This window comes from Camelus ferus, chromosome 7, assembly GCF_009834535.1.
Source record: "Camelus ferus isolate YT-003-E chromosome 7, BCGSAC_Cfer_1.0, whole genome shotgun sequence".
Lineage (NCBI taxonomy): Eukaryota > Metazoa > Chordata > Mammalia > Artiodactyla > Camelidae > Camelus > Camelus ferus.
Window position 1 is genome coordinate 8243679 of NC_045702.1, and position 27834 is coordinate 8271512.

At 49.1% G+C, this 27834-nt stretch overlaps 1 protein-coding gene across 1 annotated transcript; it reads left to right on the forward strand.

Annotated features, from left to right (window-relative positions):
• The first annotated feature begins 200 nt into the window (after positions 1-200).
• CCDC136 (coiled-coil domain containing 136) lies at positions 201-27000 on the forward strand. The gene is given in 19 exon segments (XM_032483290.1): positions 201-380; positions 1180-1287; positions 2827-3066; positions 3159-3233; positions 8455-8582; positions 8584-8779; positions 10955-11066; positions 11648-11816; positions 12063-12203; positions 12539-12697; positions 12978-13148; positions 13551-13736; positions 15332-15526; positions 16025-16252; positions 17667-18173; positions 18562-18792; positions 19902-20159; positions 20833-21138; positions 26746-27000. Coding segments are annotated over 19 exon segments (3579 nt in total). The 5' UTR covers positions 201-322; the 3' UTR covers positions 26857-27000.
• The last annotated feature ends 834 nt before the right edge of the window (positions 27001-27834 follow it).

Below are 27834 nucleotides of genomic sequence, written 5' to 3' on the forward strand. Positions count from 1 at the left end.
AGGGGTCCCGGTGCTCAGCCGACTCTTGGTAGGACCCACTGCCAGACCAGGGGATCTGATCGCTCCCTCCGCGAGGGCCTTGGGGCGTGTCGAGGGACTTGCTCGCTCGGCCTCCCCGCGCCGGCCCGCCAGCTCAGGGTCAGGGCGCTCCGGAGGAGGGTTGGCTTCCGGGCGGCGGCGGGGGCGGCGTCAGGTGGCCGGGCCAGGCCCCGCCCCCTCGGCCGGCCGGCCCTCCCTCCGTCCACACGCGTGCCCGGCTACCGTCCCGGCCTCACGGCTGCAGCGTCTGCTCCGGGAGGCGGCAGCGGCTGCGCGAGAAGTCATGGAGGCGGGCGCCGGGGCTGGCGCGGGCGCCGCGGGCTGGAGCTGCCCGGGTCCAGGTCAGAGCGCCCCTCCCTCACCTCTCCACTGCCGCTCCTTCCTCTTCTCCATCTCTCCTCCCTCCAGACCCCCACTTCCTCTCCCCCTCCGCTGCCCCCACCTTTCCCTCCTAAGTCTTCCTCCCTCCATCCCACCCCCAACCCCGGCCCGGTCTCCATTTTTCCGGGCTGGGTCTTTCCCACACCGGCCGCATCCTCCCTGGCAGCTTCTCCCCTGAGCCGTCTCCATCTCGTATCTCCAGCCGGCAGTGCTTCCAGCCCTGGAGACTCCAGACCCTGCATCCGCTCTGACCCCGAAAGCTTCTAAGCTTGGGGCACGGGTTTGGTGGACGAAGTCCAGTGAGAGAATGGAGGGGAGGGTAGCCGCTCCGGCCCAGAGCCCCTTCCCAAACGCCCCTCACCCCCCCCCCCCAATAACCCCGTTCCCCTTCCAAGCACCACCTCATCCTTTCAGCCTCTTCTTTACTGGCTCCCGCCTTCTGCCATCCTTGCCCATCTCCCCTGTCCCCTCTGGGCCAAAGAGACACATCCTTTCCGTCTGTGCAAAGGAGACAAACCTGGAACAGGGGGTAGAGAGGAGGTTGGGCAGTGCAGGGCGGTGTCCCCGCAGGCCCAGCTTGAGGGGCGGCCTGGGAAGGAGAGTCACAGCACTGGGCAGAGTGAGCCATGTACTTCCACCGGAATGAAAACCCCCCAGGACTCCAAAGAGCTAGAAGGCGTGTCCTCATCCCCTCCCGCTGCACCCCAGCCCCCAGTTGCTCCTAGCATCCCACAATACCTCCTCTCTCCCTGCTCACAGGACCCACAGTTACCACTTTAGGCTCCTACGAGGTGTCTGAGGGTTGTGAGAGGAAGAAAGGTCAACGCTGGGGGTCCCTAGAACGGCGGGGGATGCAAGCTATGGAGGGTGAGTTTTCCCAAAAAGCTTTCTTTCCCTCCCCCTCACCCAATTTTCCTTCCTTCCTCCTTCCTCCCTCTGACCCCCAGAACTCTGAGCCAGGACACAGCCCACCCCCCAGTTCAGCTCAGCCCCCTCCATCCTTCAGGCCTGAGCTCCAACCCCTCCTCAGGCCTCAGGCTTTGAGGGAAGTTCAGGGTACATCCCTTTGGGGTCCTAATCACCAGCTAACCAGGTTGTGTGTCCCGAGGGAGCTGCCAGACAGAGAAAGAGGCCTTGTTGGACAGAGCTTTGAAGCAGCCTTTCAGCAGGGGGTTTGTTCTCACTGCCTCCCGACCCAGATCCCAAGCTGTCTCTTATTTTCAAAAGCAGAGAAGTGAGCATGTGTATTATCTTTCTGGTGCCCCCACCATTAACTTCGAATGGAAGCCTTGTGGCTTTGGTTTTCTAGGCTAGCTTACTGCCAGAAAGAGGGAGCCCGGGAGGGGGACAGGTGAGAAGGCCAACCTCCCCACCACACCCATGCGACTTGGCAATTGCTGCCAACACCAGGACCCTAGAAGGATGTTGGTCCTATTTCCAGAACTTCCTGTGAAGGGTCCCCAGGTCCCTATGCACACTCAGTGTGTACAATCCTGCTCCCCCAAGGGGTCCCAGATGAACCTTAGGTTGTTGTTATCAGACAAAGACAGACCAGAGATACAGAATTTTAAAACAAACTGTTGCCATCCAGACAAGATTTTGCTGTTTAGAGGAACTGCATTGCAGCAAAGGAGGGGGTGATCGCCAGCCAGAGGCTGGGAACCAGTACACCCCAGTTTCTTAATGCATTAAAATGTCAGGCTTTCTTTTACACATAAGAATAACCTATGACTTCCTCCCGAAAACTGCCTTGTCAGGGGAAACCTCCTGACACTCAGCAGGGAAAAGAAAGGTGAACCTGGTAGAAAATTTCAAAAAGACTATTCGATAGAATATATTTGAAAGGGCCCCAGTGATTGTCCAAGTAAAACATGGAGAATCATTTAATTCAGATGTTCTCTTTCTCTGTCTACTGACAGGCAATGCTTACTTATGAAAGGCTAATTTCTCACAAGCCACCTGGATAATTTGTAAACATTCTACAAACCCCCAAACTGTAATTCTTGCCCTATTTGGCTTAAAGACACACCCAGTGTCTGAATCCTTTCTTGACTACTTGTCTCACCACCCAGAGATGAGGACTGAAGAAGCAGGTATCTTTGTGTAAGCTGCGCACAGCTGAGCCAGCATCTGGCTGCTCAGTTTGCCCCAAGGCAGTACTAGGAGGCCACCAGGTGCAACACTGGTCCAGAAAGGGCCTGGGAGGCAGAGGGGCTACCTCCACCTGAAGCTCACACTTGAGGAGGACTCATCTTGTGCGCAGGTCCTGCCCAGGGGCTCCTTGGGGTGACACAAGGTGGCACTGTTATACCATCTCTGCCCTGAGATAGTGAGTTGGAAGGCCCTTGAAGGACTGTGGAAAGGCAGCTGACCCTTACTCACTGGTGGGACGGGGGTCTCTCCTAGGGGAAGTGTTACTCCCAGCTCTCTATGAAGAGGAAGAGGAGGAAGAAGTGGAGGAAGAGGATGATCAAGTGCAGAAAGGTGGCAGTGTGGGCTCCCTGTCAGTCAGCAAGCACCGAGGCCTGAGCCTCACGGAGACGGAGCTGGAGGAGCTGAGGGCTCAGGTGCTGCAGCTGGTGGCGGAGCTGGAGGAGACCCGGGAACTGGCAGGGCAGCATGAGGACGACTCCCTGGAGCTGCAGGGTGAGTGCCTGTCACGGAGCCGGAGGGCCTGGGCCTGAAGGCTCTGTGCCCACTGGATTCCAGGCCTGATGCCAGCTCCCCCCTCACTGCAGGGCTCCTGGAAGATGAGCGGCTGGCCAGTGCCCAGCAGGCAGAGGTGTTCACCAAGCAGATCCAGCAGCTCCAAGGTAAATCCTTGCACTCGGGTGGCCATCCCAGGACTTTTGTCTTGAGGGTTTGGCTGAGGCATAGCAGACAGATGGAACTGAATTCAGTACTTTCTCCTCATTTTCTTCTACTATTCTCACCCTTTTCTCCTTGTCTCTCCACCTTCCTCTTTAGTTCGTTTCCTTTCTTTATGCATCTCTGACTCACTCTTCTGTCCTCCCCTTCCCTTTCTTGCCCTCCCATTTCTCCCCCATTCCCTGTGGTTAACTCTCTCCTTTTCCTCTCCTGCAGTCTCTCCCCTTCACTCCTGCATCCCTTTTCCTCTGTTCTCTTGGTCAGTGCCAAGGGTAGGTAGTCAGGGTTAAGTTCCCAACCAGATTCCTTTTTCCTGCCCCTCCAAGGGCACCATGGGAAGAGCAGTGAGCCAATGAGAAGTAACTGGAGGGGACTCTGTGCATGTTTTAAGGGAAGCAGATGAGGACTCTTCTCTTGCTACCTAGAACCAAGCTGGTGGCCCCAAAAGCCCTTTCTTCTAACGCCCACATCCCTTTGTCTCTGGGAAGCAGCAAGGCAGGCGTCCCACATTCCACAGCACCGCCAAATAAAGAGACAGATTTTGTTACATCTGTGGGCTTTTGGAAGGTTGAGGGGAGCTGCCCTAGAAAACTGCAGGGACTCTCCAGGGAGAACTGAGATCAAGCCAAAAAAGAAGTATAAATGGAGAAAAAAGGAAGGCCAGGAAGCAGGCCTAGAGAGGAGCAAGCCAAGGTGGGGGAGGGGGAGGGAACGAGAAGGGAAAGAAGATGTAAGCAAAGATAGATGCAGGAAAAGTAGACAATAAAGGGGCAGGGAGGAGGGGGCAAAGGAGAGAAATGGCAAGAGCTGTGTTGCACAGGGAAAGCACGTGAGCATTGGTCTCAGACCAATTCTTGAGCCCAGCTCTGCCACAAAAGAGGCTTTGTGATCTTGGGCAAGTCACTTTTATCTTCTGATCCTTAACTGTAAAATAGGGCTAATTTATGTGCTTTATCAACCATTTACTGAGTGCCTGTATACTTGGAGGACCAGTTATGAACAAGACAGACTGGTTCCTGCCCTGATGGAGAGTACGTTTTTACAGGGAGAGGCAGAAAACAGACAAGCAACATTTCAGGTGGCGATAAGTGCTATGAAGAAAATACAACAATATGATGTAGAGAGATGGGGTAAAATGGAAGTTTATTTTCGATAGGATAGTTAGAAAAGTCCTCTTTGAGAAGAGGACATCTGAGCTAAGACCTGAGTAATGAGGAAGATCTGAGGAAAGCGCACACCAGGCAGATGGAACAGCAACGGCAAAAGCGCAAAAGGCAAGATTGAGCTTCAGGTGTTTGAGGGACAGAACAAAGGCCATTGTGGCTGAAGCAAAGTGCATGTGGAAGATTCTGGTAAGAAAAGAATTCAGATTACAGAATTCAGGTTACAGCCAGCTGAGAGGTTTGACTTTTATTCTAAGTTTAGTGGGAAAACATGGGAGGGTATTAGCAGGGCTGGAAGGACATGATCCGCTTTACATTTTTCTTTTCATTATGTTTTTTTTTTGGATAATATTTTTTACTAATTTTAAAAAATAATTCTTTTTTTTTCTTCCAGTTTTTTGAGATATATATTGTATCTCTGTAAGCTCTGTATACTCTTTTTTGTGGGGGGAGGTAATTAGATTTTTTTTTTTAATGGAAGTACTGGGGATTGCTAGGCATGCACTCTACCACTGAGCTATACCCTCCCCACCTGATTTACATTTTAAAAAGAGCACTTCAGCTACTGTGTGGAAATTAGATGAAGGGAACAGTGAATCTGATCAGCAAATTATTGCAGTAGAGATGATAGTTGCTTGGATTAGAAATGGGGATGATTTAGAATATAATTTGAAATTGGAGCTCTCAGGACATGATGAATTGGATTGGGGGGGGGGTAAGAGAGACATGAAAGATGACTTTGCCCTGAGAAACTGGAAGGATGGTGGTGTCATTTACTGGAATGGGGAAGACTTGACAAGGAAAAAGATTGGGGGCTAGGGGAACCATTTAAGACATGTTTTCTACATGTTGAGTTTCAAATGGCTATTGACATCTAAGTAACTATACTAAGGAGGCAGTTGGAAATACGAATCTAGAACCAGGGGAGAGATCAGGGCTGGAGATACAAACTTGGGAGTCATTGGCACATAGAAGGCATTTGAATTCATGGGAGACCACCGTGAAATCACATGGAGAGATACATAGAGAGAAAGGGGTCTAGTCCCAGAGATACTCCAGAATTTAAAGGTCCAGTAAAGCAGGAGAAATGAACAAAAAAGACTGAGGTAGGAGGAACTACTGAAGTATTTGGTGACCTGAAAACCAAGAGCAGAAAGTGCTCCAAGGAGACAATGATCAGCGGTGTCAAAAGCTGCCAAGTCGAGTAAGATGGCCTTTGTATTTGGCAAGACGGAGGGCTGTGAGACATATCAGTGAGAATAAGCCTGTTGTGTTGGGATTGAAAAGGAAAGGGGAGGTGAAATGGAGGTGAGTACCCCTAATTCCGATAGTCATGTTTTGAAAAGAAGTAGAGAAATAAGGGAGACGAAGTCAAGGGAGAGCTTTTGGTGTTCTTTTTTTGAGATGGGACACACTAGATGATCATGTTTGTATGATGAAGGAAAGGATCCAGTAGAGTATTAGATCTCATCTAAGCGCGAGAGTGGCGGTGGGGGCTGGGGTGGGAACTGCTGATCTGGTGAAGGTGCCCAAACTCCAGAGTCCTTGCGCACGGGCGTTGCCCGTTTCCGTCAAGAGGGGGCGCACGCGGCCTCAGAGGTAGCTGGTGTTGAGAGGCCGTTCCGGCCGCCACAGGCCCTCGGGGGCCGGGACCGGCCGGCGGCGGGAGGCCCCCCAGAGAGACCTCTTGCGGGGGGGCCGGCGAGATGGAGGCCATAACCAGTGAGTGAGAACTGACCTTTCCGCACCAGCAGCCCAGCTCCCGGGCCCTCAGCCTCGCCCCGACGGTTCCAGCCCCACTGTCAACCGGCGCCAGCTCTTCGGAACCCGGGTCGGGTCCTTCCAACTCCCAGCCGGGGCTCGCCCCGCCCGGCTTCCAGATAAGACCCTCCCTCGGGCCTGCCAAGTCCAGTCCCTCCGCTCCTTTGTGTTTCTAATTAAGAGCTTTCTGAGGCTGAGGGCGACCTTCCAACATTCCCCAGCTGATCTGAGAATGTCATTTTTAGGGCTAGATCCCAGAGGACAACCTAAGGGAGATTTGAGCCGTAACATCAAGGACATAGTGGGGAAGTGGAGGTTGGTCAGTCTCCCGACAGAAAATCCACCCAGGCCTTTATCCTAATGGCCGGTTGACTTGTGTGTCTCCCCAACTAGACTGTAAGCTCCAAGGGGCAGACCTTCAGTAGTGGAAAGAGCAAGGACTTTGTTTCCTTCAAATAGGAAGGAAGTCAGAGAATCTAAGTGATGTTTGGGCTTGGCACAGAGATGATGATCAATTAATACTTGTTGAACAGACCAAGAAGAGGAGACAGCTAGGATGTTTGTAGAGAAGGGAGACTAGCAAAAGATGTGCACCTGTGAGCTTGGCTGAGTACAGCAGACCTTCCCCTTGCCCCCGAAACACCCTGTCCACTCAGCATTTGTATCTGCAGTATGTCCAAATTTTTCTTCTCAAACATCTATGTTCTCTTCTCTCCTTTTTTTTTAATACCCAAACATGTAATTCTGTACCCATGATCCTCAGTAAAAGTGTGTGGACTAGCTAAACCGCTGCCTCATTTATCCATGAACATAGCAAATTATTTATTGAGTGCATTATGCCAGGTTCTGTGGCAGGTCCTGGTGCTGTGATGGTGAGTGAAACAGACATGTTTCCTGTCTTTATGAAGTTTACAACCAAATGAGGGGAGACCAATGTTTTATACACACACACACACACACACACACACACACACACACACACACTGCGAAGTACAAGGCGCTATGAGAACATTTAATGGAGGACTTCGCTGAGTTTTTTTGAGGAGATGGGAGAGAGGCTAGGGAAAGTTGAAATCTGAATGGTGAGTAGAATGAGCAGGAGTTGGGGGCAAGGGAGGGAGACAGTGCACCTTGCAAAGAGTTCATGGGAAGGCCCTGAGCCTCCCAACCCAATCCTCACTAATTCCCTACTCCTGACTCCCAAATTTTGAATTCTTTATTGGTGGCAGTTGCCTTTTACTCTCTCCCCACTTTTAGGTTCTCCTGATCCCAGATGGGCACCTGTGTCCAGAAACCTTGAGATGCTCCACAGATACTGAGAACTCTTATACGTCTCTTTTGTAAATTAAAACCTATTATAATATATAGGCTTGTTGTGAAAATCAAACAGCTGGTATATATGATGTGGGACGTTAAAATCCATGTCGCATGCTATCTCGTTCCTCAAAAGCAACTATGATTTATGGTTTGAGACATAGATCCTACCATGCCTTTTTCTGTCTTTGTATATTTGTGTTATATATTATACATACAAATTTTTGGCAAAAATAAGATAATACCTTATATTTTACAGCTCTTTTTCTTTCTAGTTAGTAAATTATGGAAACCTTTTCATGTCTTCTCTATGGATATGCCTATATTCTGTTTAACCTTCAGTTTAAACAGTCCCTTACTGATTAGCATCTAGGAAATACTGATTATTTTCCCATGTTTGGTTATTATGTAATGAACTTATATTTGAATTTCAGCTGTGAGTTCTAAATACACATTGTTTTGGGGCCAGTACTTACATAAGCAGTTCATGGGGGATCTGAAGCTCTGTAGTTCCTAAGCTCCCAGACTGAATGGATGAAAATAGTCTGTGTAAATTATTTTAGTCAGGGACTTTTTGGAGAGACTCAGGGCATCAGTAAAATGCTGTAAATTAGGTTTGGTCTTTAACTGTCAGGTGATTTCTTAGAAGCACTTAATACTTTTTGTCTGCAGTAGCCCAAGTTGTTGCTTTTGATAAGCCTCACAATGTACTTTTCCACTGTACCTTACAACATAGATTCACTCTGTTCCATTCTGAGGTACTCCCTTTATTCCAAACCAGATGAAGCTATGCTTCTCTGATGGGGTAGAGATCAGCTTGTCAAGACTTTATAGATAAAAGATAAATCTGCCTTTGACTTTGTGCCTCTAGAATATGGTAGATGAGTTCACTTATCCTCTTGACCATCTCAACCTTTGGGCTTTGCAGGTGAGCTGCGGTCTCTACGGGAGGAGATTTCCCTGTTAGAGCGTGAAAAAGAATGTGAACTTAAGGAAATAGAACAGGAGTTGCATCTGGCCCAGGCTGAGATCCAGAATCTGCGGCAAGCAGCGGTAGGATTCTGCGACTGAACATGAGAGTGACATAGCCTCCCTGCAGGAGGATCTCTGCCGGATGCAGAATGAACTCGAGGACATGGAGCGCATCCGGGGAGAATATGAGATTGAGATCACCTCCCTCCGTGCAGAAATAGAAATGAAGAGATCTGACCCATCCAATAGTTTAAGTCTCTCAGATTTCTCTGAGATGCAAGGTATGAGAAAGCAAGCCCTCCTCACAGTCTGTCAGTCAAATCAAGCAGAGGGAGATAGTGTGCAAGAAGATGATGGCAGTTGGGCTTAGGTCATGAATTAGGAATGTCTAGGAAAAAACCTCCAGCTTAAATGCAAAACTGTAAGGGAGAAGAACTTACCCTGATGTCACATAACCAGTCCATAATAGTGTAAGAAATAGCACCATGGGGATGTACCCTGAGAATTCTTCCTCGGAGCACCATTGGGCATTTGTTGAACTGCCTATGCTACAACACTTCCTGAGAAAGTTTCCAGTTCTGGGATGGGAGTATAGGGGCCTGTCACCTTAGAAAACTCTTCCCGCTGCTCTGGCATCGTGCTGCTTTGCCTGGGCACTTTCTGGGGGGGCTCCAGTCCTGCTCCCAGGTCCCAAGATGCTAACTTTTAGTTTCCTTTAGCCTTCTCAAGTAGAAGCTTTAGGGGCAATAAACAGGAGCACAAGACAGCTGGAGAGAAAGAGAGGTTATTTCCAGTATTACATGAGGTGCTCAAAAACTTAGAGCTCTGCTCTCAGACAGCGAGTCTCCCAGCTAGTTGCTAGGATTCATGACATCAGAGAGTTTGCCTTTATTCTGAGGCTAGATTTATGATCTGGGTATAATGGGAGGCCCTGTACTAGGCCAGGTCAAACAGAGGCAATCAACAAGGAATCAAAGAACTGCAAGTTTCCCAGCTATAACAAGCCTCTCAGAAGAGCCTCGGAACTGGTGGTACTAAGAGAGGGAGGTCAGAACAGTGGAAAGGCTTGGGCTGGAGTTAAACAGACCTGAGTTCAGAATCTCAGCTCTGCCAATTAGCAGGATGAGCTTAGCCTGCTTATTATCTCTCTGACCTTCAGTTTCTTTACCTGTCAAAGTTGATTAATAAAACTTTACAGCTGGATGGGATCTGGAACAGGAAAAGGACCTTAGGGAAAATGTACAAAAAACTGAATAGAGTGTAGAGTTTAGTTAACAGTAATGTACCGGTGTTGATTCCTTAGTCGTGACAGATGTCCTCATGGGAAGATGTTAACAATAGGGGCAACTAGGTGAGAACACTCCCAGGGAATTCTGCACTATCTTTGCAACTTTTCTGTAAATCTAAAACTATTCTAAAACTAAAAGTTTATTTAAAAAAAAAGAAAGAAAGATAGAAAATCTTATAGGGCTATTTTGGGGATTAATTGAAATACGTAGTGTGTTGAAAGGACTCCAACACAACTGAATCCGAGGCTGGAATCAAGTCTAACACTTAGCACATGGTTGCTTTTCATTAACGATTAGTTTCCTTCCTTCCTTCTGTGGTAATCGGCAGTATGTCGAGGACTTTTGATTGGAATAAAGAAGGAACATTAGAAGTGAATTTCAGGGTGTTGAATCTTACAGCAGGTAAGAGAGGCCTTGTGTTCTAATTAGAGCAAGTTAGTGTTCTTTCAATATTAGTATTCTGAGAGAAATCATGAAGAAATAAAACAAATTTGGGTGTTTGTATTATCACAACATTAAAAATTATTGGTATGTGGAAGTAAGGGACACGTGCTGGGGCATTTCAGCCAGATCTCTGCCGATGCCTATGGATAATTTGTGGGTCTGGTTGGGGTGGGCTTTTTTGACAGCAGATAACAGATCATTAGAATTCTTGACCACATGCAGGCTGATGTATTCCATGGTGATAAAGGAAGTAAAAGGACATCAGAAGGTGAAAATGCTCGGGTTGTCTTTGAAAGCCCCGCACTGGCAGTGTAACATCTGGCAGTTCACATCTCTCAGCTTTTCATACTAAAAGTGTAAGAGGAAGCTAACCATAAACAGTTGAATGGAAACTTTAAATGCAGTAAGCCAAAAACTTAATTAAACCCATACAAGCTCCTAAAATCTCAAGACTGTCTTGGTTGGGGTTTTGAAGATGGGCACACAGGGCAGATCTTCTGGGAAGATGAAAAGATGGGCAGTTAACTGAAAGAGGACAGAGACCCATTGCAGTGTGGAACTTTCTGGGCGCTGTCGTCTAAGCCTCTGTAGGTGGTATCTCTTCTGTCTTTAGAAAAAGAGAAAGTATTCAGTTTTCTGCAGTCAGATTTCTAGGTAAGAAAATGGGGGACTGGTCATCAACGTTTCCTCCTAGGAGCTCACCTCTCTGCCTGTCCTCTACAGAAGAGTTGCAGCAACTGCGGGACCGCTACCACTTCCTGAGTGAGGAGTACCGAGCCCTGCAGGACAGCAACAGCAGCCTCACCGGGCAGCTTGCAGATCTGGAGAGTGAGAGGTACAGCTGGAAGTCTGGGGGCTCTTTAGGACTGGGCTCTTCCCTGAGTAGAACTAGTGAAGGCAGATACCCAGGCTAAGAGCGTCCCTCTGCTCCTGGAGAGCTGGTCCTTTCCATGGTCTCCAAAGGATACAGATATTGCCTGGAAGCTGGCCTGGGGATCCAACCCAGTTGTCTCTGGAGTAGAGCCGAGTGAGTTCTGAAATTGAGTTTTCTTCCATTCTAGGCATTACGTCTGGTTTGCTCTGCCCTGGAGTAGATGAGAAACAATTCCTTTGTTGTCCTCACAGACTTGATTCAGTCTAATGGCATAGTGCCTCCAGATCGGAGCTGGCTTGACTCCAGGCCCAGCCTCGAGCCCGACTGGACTAGCACTCTTACAGAGTCAGACATGCCTTTACAGACTGAGGTGTTGGGGACTTTTTCTGTAATCTTAGAAGCGTGTTTATTTAAGAGGTAAATCACAATAAAAGGCTCCTTACTATCTTTTGCCTAAAATGAAGGCATCAGTACCAAGCACACTTGGTAGGTGATGCCAGACAGCTCTCTCCCAAACCTGGCTCTGGGGTTCTGGATTACAGGACGCGAAGAGCAACAGAAAGGTGGCTGGAGTCCAAAACGGAACGGAGTACGATGTCAACGGAGTCTCAGACTTCAGAAGCGGATTTCCTAGAGCCTGATCCTGAAACCCAGTCTTTGCGAAAGCAGCTGCTGGGAGCTGAGGAGCAAATGCATGACATGCAGAACAAGGTAGGGGAAGGCAGGTGCCCTTCAGTGCCTTGCTGTCACCTCCTCCTGGCCTGCGGCAGAAACATCTTAGACACAAGGCTGACAACGGAGGCATGCGCTATGGCAGGAGCCAGTATCCTGGTGTCCCGCTTGCTTGCCTGATGTAAATATTCTAGTAAAAGGAATGCTGTGCTCTGCCCAAGCCTGTTCTCTGAGGGCATACGTCACCTTCAGTAAATCAGCCTTCCTGTTCTGTTTCCCCCACAGTGTAAGAAATTGTGTTGTGAGTTGGAAGAGCTATGGCATCATCGTCGGACAAGTGAGGAGGAGCAGAGGCGGCTGCAGAGGGAGCTCAAGTGTGCACAGAATGAGATGCTTCGGTTTCAGACTTCCCACAATGTCACCCAGGTAAACACTGACGGGGAAGGGCATCAGGGGAGGGCAGAGGGCCTACGAGGAGCCGCCGCTTCAGGGGAGGATGAACACAGAGGAAGGCTGTGCTGTGCTGACTCTTGCCCTGCGACCAGGGGCACAATCTACCAGAGAGCAGTTGGAGAAGTCATACAGCATTGCATTCTAGAAATGGTAGTCGCTGTTGAGCATCTGCTGCAGAGAAGAAACCAAATCCTAGGCCTGTGGGAGCTCCTCAAGAGGTCTGCGTCTGGAAAAGAACCAGGCTGGTCTGGAGAGGGGTCTGCTGACCTGTGAGAGTAACGGTTCTACCTGCATCCTCCCCACCACAGAACGAGGAGCTGAGGAGCAGACTCTGTGCCCTGCAGCAGAAGTACGATACTAGCCAGGATGAGCAGAATGAGCTCCTGAAGGTGCAGCTACAACTTCAGGCTGAGCTCCGGCAGCTCAAAGTCACGAAACCCACAGTCATAGAAAGCCAGAGTGAGAAGGTAACAGCAACCCCAGGTGAGGGGCTGCTTAGGTGCCAGGAGGTTTGGGGGAAGAGGGATAAGAGGAGAGAGTTACAGTAGCTCCAGCCACCACCTGTGCAGCACCACAGGTGACAAACTCCGGCCACCCTCGAGTCTTCCATTAAACAAGAGGACAACCAGTAAGTGCTGGGCAGGGAGAAGTGGATTCTCAGACTGTCCGTGTCTGATAGTGGCTCAGACAGAAGAGTGAGTGGGTTGAGGGTCCCAGAGGTCCTGCCCAAGGCCCCCTCCACCGCAGGAGTTACTGTGCCGGCTCCAGAAGCTGCAGCTGCAGTACCAGAACATCATGTGTGAGAAGGACAAGCTGCTGGACGTGCAGCAGCAGCTGCGGGAGGACCTGCAGTGCCACGAGGCAGAGGTGCAGCACCTCAAGGGCATCGTGGCCTGCTTCCAAGAGAGCAGTGAGAAGGTAAAAGAAGCTTCAGATGAGGGAGAGTGTAGCATGGCAGACTGTCCTATAACAGGACGAGTACACGGGAGAAGGGGATGGTAGGAGTTCTGTGGAGCAGCTGTCGTTGAGGGGGATAAAAGGATGCTTCATGGAAAAGGTGGTGTCAGATTTTAATTGATTTGATTTTAAATCAGAAAATCAGCCTATGAAAAGGAAGCCCTTTCCCTTCCCCACATCCCCAGGAAGCCCCAGGTCTCTGTGTAGAGCCAGTGAGGGATTGGTCCATCTCAGGTAGCTCCCATGGGGATGAAATTGGAACTGGAAAGGACAGGGTAGGATCCCCTTAGTCCCTCTTGAGAGGAGAGAGTGCAGCACCTGGAGCTCCTGGGATGATGGTGGGGTCTGCCTCCCCTACCCCAGAATGCAGAGATGCATGCCCAGCTGCAGGAGATGAAGCGGCTGTGCCAGACCAGCACGGATGCGCTGGAGCAGCAGAAGCACATGTATGATCAGCTCGAGCAGGACTTCCTGCTCTGTCAGCAGGAGCTGACGCAGCTCAAGACCACCCAGCCCATCCCAGAGGACAAGGGAAAATATGCTAATAAGGTAATTGTAATTAAGAGAGGTGAGAGCTCCTGAGCACCGGAGAGAGGAGGTATAGGCCCAAAAGGTGAAATCATCCAACCAACCAGGAAGCTTGATGGGCTTCCTGTCCAATCACAGCTGAGCGTGGAAAGCCAGGAAACAAAGGCGGATCCCCATGCTGTTAACTTTAAAACTTTGCCCTGACCTTGACTTTGAGGCCAAGCCACGGCTTAGTAGAATCTGGATTCAGTCTGAACTCCTGAATGATCCCATGTATGTTAACATTTATAGCTTAGAACTATCTTGTCATTTGTGGAGAAGAACATATATAACCACGATTGTTAGAACTAGAAAGAAAAGGTCCAGTTTTCTGAGGCAGACTGCAGATGCTCTTGTCAGAAGGTGTGGCCTGTGCCCAGAGTGCTGATTGGGTATAAGAAGGACTTAGACTTTTCCAGGATTTATTCTATGACTTCAGATTAGTTAAAATTGTAAGCTTGAATTCTAAAGTTGAGCAGAAGACCATTCTCATCTCACTTTCTCTTAGTAAAAAATTCTTGTCGTGGTGAATAAGGCCTTCCTTCCTCAGTTTCCCTTTTTTCCATAGGGTGTAAAACGCAAGTCATTATCAGGTAGCCTTGTTGAGTACTTTCAGCTCCTGATCGCTGCCAGGAAATAGAATGGTATCAATGATGAGGAAAAAAAAGCACAAGATCCTCAAAAGATGATAGAACTAGTTGCCTTCTGCCAGAATACTCAGTAGCTCCTGCCACAGCCGACAGCAGGCTGTGTCCCTCAGGGAGAGGCCTTCAGAGGACACAGAATTGGGGAGGCTGTTCAGACCACCCCAGTAGTTGTCTGTCTGCATTTCTACACCCAGGCTCCCTTTTCCTCCTCCCCCAACTCCCACTCCATTTAGAGGCTCCGGGGGCCCAGACTTGCTCACCACTTCTTCTCCTAGTGGACGAGACTGTGGGGAGGGAGAAGCATGCTGACACACAGAGCCAGCCTTTTCTCTAGTCCGAAAACAGTGCTGAGATTAGTTCAATATTAGATTTGGGGTTTTGGAATCAAGGGGATGATTTTGTCTTCTCAACCCAAATTCAGCAGTAGCTCGTATTTTTCTGAAGATTTTTTAAAGCTGGTTAAAAACAAAAACAGGGAGAAATCAGGGTAAAAGTAAGTCCTTATTGGTAAGGAGCATAATTAGTTGTAGAAACAACTGGCGATAATGAGAGTAACAGGAACTAGAATTCCCTGCAGGGTGGGAAAATGGTATGTACCAGAGGAAAGGGAGGTGAGGAAATGAGAAGGGAGGGGCGTTGATAACACTCCCTCGCAAACTGCCCTTGGAAGGGACCAGGAGGCAGAATATAGAGCACAGCCAAACAGCAGTGCCGAGCAGCCTGCTGGGGTTCTCGTTCTGCATCTAGGGCGGTATGAGTGCAGTATGGTTTGGGGTGATCAGTCTAAGGTGACTGTACAGGGAGGGAGACCCTGGTGAATCGCTAGAGAGAAGAGAGCACCAAGTGTTCTGGTGGCCGCACAGTGCAGAGAAACACCAGGGAGCCCAGATCCCCGAGTCACCACCCCTCCACGCCCCACCCCCTCCACAGTGTGATGCACTGCTCTTCAGACTGACAGAATTGCAGGAAAGGTACAAGGCCAGCCAGAAGGAGATGGAGCAGCTGCAGATGGAGCAGTGCGCGCTCCTGGAGGAGCAGAGGAGGATGCAGGAGGAGCAGGGCCAGCTGCAAGAAGAGCTTCACAGACTCACGTTCCCGATACCCAAGTCTGGTCTCTTCCACAAGGTAACCACAGCCGGGGACGGCTGCTCACTGTGGAGAAGCTGCTTTGAGAGGCTTCCTAAGTGTCACTGTACTTGGGAGAAGTAAAAGGGTAGGGGTTGAACTTTTTCTTTTCTTAACCAGCCTCTCCTTACTTTCTCACCGGTCTCTTCAAACAAAACAGTTCCGTATAGCTGATTAGGATTTTCATCTTAAAATACATCATATACTCTGAAATCTGTCCAGCATTTTATATTTAGATATTTAGTCCATCTGGAGAAAATGTACTTGAAAGCACTTTGTAAACTGCAAAACACATCCAAATGTATGAGGTCATTGCTACTCAACCAGCAGGTCTCCGTAGAGGGATCCCCACCCACCACCGCCAAACCCAATCCCAGATGGGCTGTGCAGAACCAGCTCAGAGACTCTCAAGGGGAGGGTCCCCAGTAGGAAGGAGGCAGAGGTCTTTCCATGTAACCAACACAGTTCCTGCCCCTTTCCTTCCACTCTACCTCACAGAGTCAGGAGCTTCTTACAAAGTTGCAAGACCTGTGTGAACTACAGATGCTCTACCAGGGCATGCAGGAGGAGCAGAAAAAACTGATACAGAATCAAGAATGTGTATTAAAAGAGCAATTAGACCTGCATGGAGCACTGCAACATTTTAAGGAGTCTGGTTTCCGGGAAGTGTTGGAGAATCCCAAGGATTCCAAATCACCTAAGTCCTCAAAATGTGGTCATAACAAGGTAACCATAGCAAGAGGCAGGGAGACAGTTCTGAGGGCAACAGCATGGTAGGGAAAGGGGGCTCCACTGAGGGGTCAGAGTTTGGAAGGCCTGTTTGGCCAGGAGTAAGGACGAAGCTAAAGCCCTGCCCTCTCAGCCACAACCACTCATGGCTTTAGCTACAACCTTAACTCCTCCCCCAGGTGCATCTCCAGTTGAAGCGCTGTGAATGCCTAGAACCCAGATGACCTGGAAGTCTGTGATCTCCTGATAATTTGACTCAATCCTTTCAACATCTCATTTTCCAGGTGTATTTGGAAGTAGATCAGCTTAGTGTTTGTTTGGATTCCTTAGGACTGACTCTAAACTTTTCTCATGTGCTGGTTGATAATTGAGAAGTACATTTTCCAGTGATTAAAATCTATAACCTTTTTGTGTCCGGCATGAGGCACATCTGGGGCCATCCATTTCCAAGGGAAGAATTCCTAGCAAGCGGGGTTCTTGGTACTGACCGTACTATCTTCATTGGAACTTTGTGGCAATGACAGCAAGGTCAGGGGGGTTAGACTAGAGAATCGATGCGTCTCAAGCACCAGCAAGTCCTGCCTCTAAGGTCACACAGGTGGAGATTTCCAGACAAGTCTATTCAGGGTTGGGGGATGCTTTTAGTCTTAGGTCTCAGTAGGGGAAAGGAAGAGCAGGTAGACAGTTTCAATTTAGGTGAAATCTGTCCATTCAGATATTAGCCAAGACAGGCAGATGTAGGGAGTAGCGGAAGTCCAAACTGTGAGATCGGGTCAGATTCCAGGGGCATCAGATTTCAGCCTGGATAGCACAGAGACTAGGAACCAGGTATAAAATATTTCCTTAACCGATCAGATCTCATCCTGGGCCTCAGCAGCCAAGAAGAAATATGCCCAGAGGCCAGATTCAGGATTGAGGCAGGAGGTATGGGAACTCGTAGTGAGACCTTGGCTCCAAGTCTGCATCTTCTGAGAAAGGAATTCTTATGCTCACAATTGAGTCCAGGACTGATTTTAGAATTGGGGGGTGAAGGAGGGGACTGAGCCCTAAAGTTCAGGATAATGGGTACACCTGACTGAAAAGAGGGGGGAGGGGAGGGAGCCCAAGTGATCTAGAGATCCACCCAGCACAGCTCCAAGGAGAGAAGGAGTTACCAGAGTGTAGAAACCAGCAGAAATGGGAGCCTGGAAATGGTGGAGTATCTGCCCTGGGGAGAGCTTCCCCAGTGAGCAAGGAACTCACATGTTCAGTTACCTGTAGGCTAAGTTGAAGACCTAGGCTGTGGTGAGACAGGAGGGTAGGTGTGCAGTTCTCTGATGTGTGCTCGCAGACATCCGCACTAGGAGGGGTGCAGCCAGGAGGACCACAGTGTCTAGAGTAACCATGACGTTTCGCCACCCACTCCCGGCAGTCCAAGATGATCATTGCCCAGATGCAGGCTCTGCAGGAGATGTACGAGGCCAGTCAGTTCGAGCAGGAGCTGCTGCAGCAGGAGCAGGAGAGGCTTCTAGAGGAGCGGAAGAGGCTGCAGGCCGACTTGCAGCTCTGCCTGGAAGAAATGCAGCTGTTCCAAGTCCAGTCCCCATCAATAAAAATGAGCCTTGAGTCCTACAAGAAGAGTTACGGTAGCACGAGCACCAGCAGCGAGAACTGTCGCACGAGTTATGGTTGTAATATTGATGACGAGGAGAGCTATCACAAGAGTTACATGAGCAGCCAGGCCAGTAAGGAGAGCTTTCTCAGGAGCTACACCAGCAGCACCAGTACCACCGACACCTACGAGAAGAGCTACCGCAGCAGCAGCAGCAGCGTTACCTGTAAGAGGAGTTACGGCATCAGCAGTAGCTCTGACACCTGTCACAAGAGTTACATCAGCAGCAGCACCAACAACGAGGTTGCTGAGCCTGAAGATATGGAGGTAAAAGTAGGCAGATGGCAGGTCAGACAGAGGGAGAAGGTTCTTATCTTATTGAGAGAGAAGTCACGGGGGAAGGGTGCAAGCAGTGAGGTGGGCAGTGGCCTCAGAGCTGAGCTGGGTTACTTACCAGAAATAAATGTGGCACTCTGCCCATCTCATACAGAGATTCTCCATCTGGATGGAGGTATGAGATTCAGGACTTGTCCTCAACACAGTTATGGTGCTCTTTACGGAAAGAAATACAGTATTTCCCCTGGGCAGCTTCGGATCCTTGTGGCCGCTGTTTTGCACCCCAGAAAGGGCCTAGCACAGAGAGTGGGCGGAGGGCAGGTGCTCCTCAGGGTGCTGTCATCGCCACTACCACCACCACCACTCCCGCCCTCCACAGCACTTTGAGGACATGGTTGCCAAGGTGTTGGTCAAGCTGCAGGGAGTGCAGGCCATGTACCAGTTCAGCCAGGAGGGGCACAGCCTGCTGCAAGAGCAGATGAAAAAGCTGCTGGACCAGCAGAAAGAGCTGAAGGAAGAACTGGATGCCTGTGAGAAGGAATTCAAGGAGTGCATGGAATGCCTTGAGAAGCCCGAGAAGCCCGCTGGCTCTCAAAATGACAAGAACGAGGTAACTGCTTTCAGGGAGGCAGGGTTTCTTGTAGGAGTCCCTAAAGCCAGAGGAGGACATAGCCATTTCAGAGAGGCTAAGGAGAGAGACTGGAGCTCACTGCCAGCTCTGTATAGTTGCCCACCTCCTGGTGAGAGGGACAGAGCAGGAGCTGAACCCCAGGAGGCTGGGCAGTCTGCTGCATCACTGATGGACACTTCTCAGGCCCCCACTGTGCTGAGATTTACTGATCACCAAGACTCCTTGAATGTTTTTTTTTCCCCTTTGCCATGTCTGTTCTCTCTTTCACTCTGTATCCTAGAGCATTTCTATAGCATTGTATTTTTTTTTTAACCTGCCAGTTTTCTTTAGTTATTTTCTATGTATTTGCCTTGTCTCCTCAACTAGATTGTAAGCACCTCAAGGTCAGGTCTATGTCTTCCTCTTTGGGATCTCATAATGCCAAGAAGAGTGCTCTGCATACACTAGGAATGGGACAAAAGGCATTGTCTCTGACCCAGATTAGTCCACAGTCCAGTGGGGGTCACTGTATTCATGGGAGAGGTTCAGAGAGCAAGCAACACATGAGCCTAGGTGGCTTAGTATCAGTACCTACCAAGGAGACCATGATGTGCTGCCAGAAGTCAGGAAAGACAAAACCAGGGATTAGGGAGCAGAGTTAGAACTTGCCTCTGTTTCCAGGGTGAGGCGGGGAGCCCAGATCCAGTCTCAGGCATATACAACACAGTTCCTTAGGCAATGGTACCTATTAGAGAAATAGCTTGGGTGAAGTAGGAGTTCCCATCAAAAATAACTAATAAAGTGTAATAAAGCCCCGCAGCTCAGACGGGGGTAGCCCTATATTTATTCCCCAGACAGATCACTGTAAAAACATAATTTAAGCCATCCTTCTTTGATTACGTTAGATGTAAATTATCAGGTCTTCAAGTTAGGGAGAACCTCTCTGTCAAACTACTTTGGAGGCTCATTTTCCACAGTTTAATGTTTTCTGTATTGTCTACTTCCTCCTGGGCTTTAGCAGGGACATTTCTGAGGCAGTGACCCCCAGGCAGGGGCCAGACTGATCACGCAGGCCCAGCTGCGGGTAACTGGCCCTCCACTACCAACAGATCAGAGAACTGCAGGCCAAGCTGCGGGAGCTTCAGCTGCAGTACCAGGCTAGCATGGACGAGCAGGGGAGGCTCCTGGCCGTGCAGGAGCAGCTGGAGGGGCAGCTGCAGTGCTGCCAGGAAGAGCTTCGCCAGCTCAAAGAAGGCAAGGGCAAGAATGGCTATAAGAACATGAACAAGAATGCCAATGGGGTCAAAAATAAAAAGGTGGCCAAGCCAAGCCTGGAGAGTTCTGAGGGCAACTTTGAGACCAGAAAGGTGAGTAGTGACCTTAGTAGCCAGATAAGCACGATGTTAAAAGAGATCCTGGGAAGAAAAATCATCTCCACCATGCTGACCAGGGGACATATTTGTAGAGAAGATTTTGGGATCTCTAGCAAATTTCCATCTTAGCAGTGATTTGGAGATCCCTTTTCTTGTGAAGTCAAGGAGAGAGTGGGATACAGACCACTCAGACCTGGAGCTACAGCCCCAAAGGACCACAGCCCCTAGGCTGTATGGCCATTTAAGTTAGCCCAAAATAATTTTCTGGGCCCCCTGTTCTTCCTGGGTCACATGCCCAAGGGAAGGACCAAATGGATGAAAAGAGAGGAACTAACTTAAAGCATTTGTGTACACATAGATAGAAGAGGATTGGATAAAGTGGGAGTCACCATGCAGGGGTAGGAAGCAGCAGCTGAGGTGCAGAATCTGCGCTCTGGGAGCTGTCGGAAATAGCTAATAGCCAGAAAGATGCATAGGTCCAGAGAGGCTGGGTGTGACTGCCCTCCACACTGCACAGGGACATCAACTCAGTCCCGGAACACAGTGCTCTCTCTGCACGGTGACAAGCTGGGAAGCAGCGTGTTAATGAGACAGTTCAGCATTATTGTGAGGGTAGGGATCTTCACAGGTAACAGCATCCCCCATCCTGCCCTGCCTCCGCCCGCAGAGTCTGGAGGTGGTGCTGTACTACAAAGCCAGTCACATGGCTTTAGACGATCTAACAAAAGAGGAACAGAAAGAGAAAACAGAAGAGGAAAAGAAGGAGGAAATCGAGGAGGAAATGAAGGATGAGTCCTGGGATGAACTAGTTTCTGGATCACCAGATCCTAGCGAGGTTAAATCCGAAGAAGATCAGGAGGAGGGAACCAAAGAGTTCCGCAGCCAGGAGGGTAAGGAAGACGACGACCAAGAGGAGGATGACGATGAGACTTCAGAGGGAAGCAACTCCCTCAAACTTTCTGAGAGCAAAAAGGTAACCGCAGCCAAGGCTGGATCACATGGGAAATGGGCTCTGGGGCGCAAGTGCCCAGTGTTCGGGGTGACCCAGCCTTCCGGGGAAGGTAGAGACAGAGGTGGGATTGGAGAGAGCAGTCTCTCCGAGGGAGATGGCCGGCTGAGGCCGAGTTGCTGTGGAACTGTTGCAGAGACCAGGGTGGGAGCCAGGGTGGGCTGGTTGGAGTCCTTCCTCCTTTCGTGTACATGGTAGCCCTCGTTACTTACTTCTGGAAGGTTCTTTACCCTCCCCAGCACTGCTCGAACGCTGCTGACAGTGCAAGGCTTTCTTCAGGGTGTTTGTCAGCCTGGGAGAGTCATCCAGGCCTGCTCTTCTGAGGTGCTTTGTTAGGTTGACCTCAGTTGCTGTGAAGGGTGTGGGGATGATGGTGTTGCCCTCTGGGCCCTGTATACTACGGGGCATGTGGGTGGGGGCCACGGACAATCAGAAGTGATAAAATATTTCTGTCGGTACAGCAGGGGTGTTGGCCAGTCTAGGGAGACAGCCAGAACCTTAACCCCTTAGTCACTGGATCTCCAGAGGTTGGGGTGGGAGTATCTTGGGTAATGTACCAGCGGTACAAAAATATTTCTGTATTTTAACAGCTGGTACATCTTAGAGGTGCATACCAGCTGAATCCCTGCCCTGGTTGAAGTTAACTGGGGGCTCTGATTTCTGAAGAGTTTGTACTTCCTGAATAAGTCCTCAGTTTACAGTACAGGTTCTTTGTGTCCCTCTAAACACAGGGGAAGAAAATGTCTCTTGTGGCGGGATGTCCCACTCAACTCTCAGGTTATTTGGAATTTCCCAGCAGTTCAGTCTGCAGCCCTGGCTAAGGACCCAGCATGCATTTCTCTGTTAACCTTGTGGCAGAGGACCATTACTGAGGATGTGAAAAGTAGGAGTAACTACAGCCCCTCCCCCAGTATTCTGTTTCTCTGAATTCTTCATATCCCACCACATGCTGGTTCAGAGCCTCATAGATTTGCTTGCCTCAGGTGCCACATTTCTAAACACCAGACCAGGTTTTTCTACTTCCAAGTCAAGCACATTCCTTGTGTCTGCATATGGAAGTGTCGCTTTGCCTCCTGCAAATGGGTCCTGCATCTTTTACAGGCAGCTCTAATGGCATATGTGTTACCGCCTGCAAATTCAGTTTCTCTCTGGACGACTGTTGCAGTCAAGAACTAACCCTTCTCCATTGTTAGCTTGTTTTAGTGCATTCTGTCTCACAACGACAGCATCAGACTCCTAGGGGATGGTAGAGACCAGAGCCCAGAGCACTGAGACTTGATGGAAAGCAGCCAGAACACGTGGCGAACAAAGGGCCAGGTGGCCTGGCAGGAGGCTGCTCTTCCTAGAGTGACCCAGGCAAAGTATGTGTCCTACTCATCTGGAGAGCACCGCTCTACTCCCTGGAGCGCCACTTTTCCAAAGTTTTACTGACATACAAGAAAGGTCTAGGTGCAGATAATCCTTGCTTGACAAAATAGGAGAGAGATATGACAAGCCAGAAACGTGGACCTAACACCCAAGTTGGACCTAAGCCGCTGCACAAGCAGTTCAGTTTTGCGTCTTCCGCAGGCCACCAGGGGGAAGACCCAGGCCAAGCAGCAGAGAAGAAATATCGCTGCTCTCGCTTACCTGCTGTTTAACCTCTTGATCTCTTTCTCTTTTCCCTTTGTTTTATCATCTTCATTATCTGTTGGATTCATGTGTGTATGTCTTTTTGTACCACCTCTCATCTCCTGGTCTCTCCTTGTGCCTCTTTCTCATGTGATATGTTGCAGCCCTCCCCTGCCCCCGATCCCCCCATCTTCTCCTTGCCTCTTGTAGGCCTGGTGGTCATATCGGCTTTGCTCTGGTGCTGGTGGGCTGAGACGTCGTCCTAACGCAGGTACTGGTATTGCGTCCTCTCCTTCTCAGGGCTAGAGGGAGGGTGCAGGTTGCCCTGGCCTCTCCTCTTTCCCTTTTCTCTCAGCTGCTTGCTTCTTGCTTTTGCCGATTTATAACAGGTGATGGTCAGGTCTGAGTTTTAGCCCTGGCTTTCCTTGGGCTACTGCAAAGCCCATGACATCTCAGAGCATATCTTTGTAACACACAAGGTGTTGGAATGCCTGCTGTTGACATGGCTTGAGTTTCTGTCTTCTGGCTGGGAAAAATTTGGATGGTCCCAACACTGTGGCAACTTTCAAAGCTCCCTTGACTACTGATGAGCTGATGTCTGTCTGCAAGGCTGGCCTGGCTGCTCTTTGTCTTTGTTTAGCCCTAAAGCCAAGCTCTTACTACTGTGGCTACCCAGGATGGCAAAATAAGGAATCACTGCCTCCCTCACTGGCTGAGAGAGGAGGTCTGGGGAGCTGTGAGCCCCATGGTCATTTGTATGAGGGCAGCTTCAATTCATCATCTTTCAGCCTTGGCATCAAACCCCTACCATGTTACATACTTACTACTGAGCAGTTCTCTGATTTGGGGCTTCTGGTCTCCAAAAAAGCCAGATCAAGAATGCCACATCCCTTTTGAGGCCGGATTCAATTGTAATTGGCTTCTCACGCTGGGCTTTCTGGAGAGAATGTGGTATTGGTGAAAAGTTTCCACTAACCAGAGATGCCGTGTTCTCAGGGAACCAAACTGATATATTCTGGGCACCAGTCCCATGTAATTGGATCTGTCAACAGGACACCAAATTCAGAAGGTGAAATGTAGTCTTATGGCCCAAGGTAGAACCCTTCCAGAACCCATAAACTATTCTCTCTGGGCCTGTTTTGGCTCTTTTCTCATGTTTCTCTTGCCACTCCCATGTTCCCGCCCCTTCTTCTCACATCTCTGGCAACGGAGTGTAGTTGGTTCAATGCGTAGGTTCAGAGTGACCACTGAAGCATTTCTTGGTAGCACTTATCACTATTTCCTTTTTTCCTCCTCACTTTTTTTCTCTTCAACCCTTCTCCTTTCTTCTTTTGGACATTCTAGTTACTAACAGCAGTCTTTAACTCCTTTAGTGAGAGGGATCTCTCCTTGTACCTGTTCCTCCCTGTACACTCCCAGATTTCTGAGTCCCTATGGGATGAGACCCAAAGCATTCAACCATAACCTTTGACCAACTCAAACCCAGCCAGGCCTGATCAGAGGGGGAGAAAGGAACTCTTGGGGAAGCTTGTTATGCCCAGAGCCTGGCCATGCCCCAGTGTGCAGCTCCCCATCCAGAAACTGCGGCAGCAGAGTAGGATAGAATGTGTGGCGGACTCAAGTTGGCAGAGAACTTGGGTGAGTCTGTTTATACTTCTTATAGCTTGGTGCCAGTGGGCAAAATACATAATCTGAACATTAGTTTCTTCAAATGTAAGCAATGGATGAAAAACCTCTGGCTTCCTCATGTGAAGAACAGATGAGTTCATGTATGTGAAAATACTTTAGAAACGATAAAACACCACATAAATAATAAAAAGAGCGTACCGTACATTTACGTAATGTGTACTATGTGCTGGGCATGTTCTAATCACCTGATATGTTTTAACTCATTTGATTCTCACAACAACCCCATGAGGCAGCTATCATCATTTTATATGTGATAGAACTAAGGCGTAGAGAGGCTAAGCAATATAGCTGGTAAATTGTGAATTGGATTCTAAGGACTTAATATCAGCAACAGGCAACAGATAAAGTTCCAGTCCTGTTTCCGCTTACCATCTCTCCTCATTCTGAGCAGTTTTCCTTGGTTGCTTCCAAGTTATTAGGAAGACACTACACAGCAGCCTCTTCCTGCAGCCTCAGCTCACCCTCGCTCTGCTGATAACTAGTATCACATTGCTAACTTATTTCATGTGTTGTTTATAAAACCCCTTTGCACATGGCATATGCTAAGGGTCCTCTCGCCATTCTCTGCCTGTGTTGATTTTTGGATCCAAGGCAGAATTTTCCATTCATCTCTATTAGATACATAGTTCATTGTCCACTGTTTTCACTTACGAAGTTTTTTATTTGTTTGTTTTTAATCTTGACTCTGTGGTTTCAAAATGTTCACTTTCGCTACCAGCTGCACCTCATCCTCAGGGGTGACAAGCCACCTACCTTCCCATTCTCACCCATGTCACAGATGAGGATGAGCCTCTAGTACCGCCTCTCCAGGCTCTCATCCAGCTCACTGGTCACTTAACAAATGGTCATACAGCAGATGGCCATCTTCCTGCTCTTGTTGCCTCATATTCTCTCCAAGGAGTTCATAAAGAAAATCTTGTCAAACACCTTGATTAAGTCCCCAAATGTGATTTCCTTGATCTGTCAATTTAGTGACCAGTCTGAAAGGAAAGCCTGACGCGACTTACCCCTTGGGGATACCCAAACCTCCCCTTTCCTCAGCAAGTGTAGAATCTCACCTCTGCCCCGTGTAAAGGGCACCAGCTCACATCTATGGGCTTCAGCTCCTTCCTTTCTTAAGAACATCAGACTGACGTTTTTAGCAATGCACTTTAGGATGTAAGCATCTGAACATGTAAATATTTTTTTTAGCTCCCTTTTCAGTTATTTTTCTCACATGAATTACTCTGTATATGCGCCTCCAACATTGTTTTGTTTTCCATTTCATATCTTCTCTTCCTCTTAGTAACTATTCCTACAAATGCAGGAAATTTTCTTTGCTCTTTATGCTTGGCTTAGAAATTCTCTTTTCCGATTACTCTCTGAGCTAATGCATTCTTAGTATGTCCTTACCTAAAACCATCCTTTTGTTACTTTATACCATAGCTTATGACTCAAAACTCAAATTCTGTCTTTCAAGTAATACAGTTAAAAAAAAATACAACTTCAATAAAACTTTCTTTAAAAAAAGAACACAAATAAGAACTATTTCCCCAAGTATATGTATTTTCTTGTCAATATTTCATGATGTTCCTTTTGTTGTCCCATGAATCTGTAGGATTTCCTGTGGTCCACAGAGTCTGGGAGGCTCAGCAACTCTAGCACATTTCCAGGAAGTCAGTCAACACACCTGGTAACCAGGGGTGTTTTAATGACCCTGGCGTTTGCCTCGCAGGGCCAGTGACCAGCTTCCTGGCTTCCAGTTTCCTTGAACCAGCACCATTCTCCACAAGAGGTCTGGGCTGCCTCAGAACCTCATATTTGCCTGCACTCCTCGGTGCACTTTCTCCACTTCCCCCACAGTCTGATCATCCTCTTGCCTCTGAGCTCACTTCTCCTCTGTCAAGCTAATGAGGTGCTGCTGCTTTTCCCAAGGGCCCAAATTTACGCTCTTTTTCTTGCCATGCATCGGATCCTTTCTTGTTGCAACCATTTGGATACCCTGCAGTCTGCTTCTGAGCTTGCTTGTACACACAGGAGCTGCTGTTCCTCACATTCCATGGGCCATGAATACAGGCAGCCACCTCACGTGACATACATAGTGTTGTTCCAGATATCAGTGGTGCGGGACTAAGACCCCACCATCTCCAGCAGTTACCCAGGAGGTAAGAGAGACTGGACCATGACAGGATGTTCCTGAAGTATCTTCCCAGCACCAGTAGGCAGGGGCTCTCTGGCTTAGGGAAGGGTTCAGAAGGCTGGGCACTCACCATTTGTCTTTGGTCCCCACAGAACATGTTTGGGATGTGGAAGCCTATGGTGTTCTTGGCTCTTGCAGCTGTGGCTCTATATGTGTTACCCAACATGCGACCGCAGGAGACAGAGTTCTGCCTCATGGAGTGATGGCAGACCTGGGCCAGCCGAGGGGGCAGATCCCCAGTGGCCACTACACTCAGCTTTGGGCAGGACACACTGTGCCAGAGCCCCCACCCCACCCGTGTGTTCCATGTGTCCCCATCTCCTTAGCCTCAGCCACTCAGGCTGGAAAGGCTCATGGGGAACTGCTGGCTCCCATCTCCTGCCTTGTGTAAGAACCTGGGTTCCTTGTAATTAAATATCAACTGAATTACATGAGACTTTGTGGCTTTTTATTTGTTAAATACCTCACAACACAACCAGAACAGAGTAGTTCCTTGATAAACAGGTACTCACTTAAGGGTCTGGCTCTAAAACATGGTCTCTCACCCTACAAATGACCCCAGAAATGCTGCCAGCCAAATCGCAGATGGATTGGTGTGTACATGTTAACCCTATCTCAAGGAAGTCATCTGAGCCCAGAGAAATGGAATGATCTGGGTACTTCGTGTGAGGGGGGGCCAAGTGACCTGCCCTTGGGTTCTGTGCCCTCATCTCTCTACTGTGAAAAGGATGCCCTGAGAAGTGCTGCATGGGACTTCGTTCTTATGACTTCTTAAGAGATGTGCTCTCAGAGATGACTTAATAACCACTTGGGGTCTCGGCAGTAAACAGGTGGCACACCTAGAAGCTTTAACTGAAGAGTTTTTAAAGACGGGACTATATACGGAAGGCAGAGTTAGGAGAACCAACAAGGAATAGTGAGGTCCCCAGGCACCAGCAACTGTGGAAAGTGGCTACCATCCCAGGCCAGAAGGGGAAGGGGGAGGAAGCAAGACCTGGAGCCCTGAGAAGGGACAGCAGACACACATGGTGGCCGCAGCAGGGTGCAGCCATTGTCAAAGCCACGACGCAGTGGGGAGTTTATGAACTCCCCCACTCTCTCTTCCCACCTGCTAGTTACCTGTTGATACCTCTTACTGGCTGATTGCAACTGGGAGACAGAGAACAGAGGTGCCCAGGTGA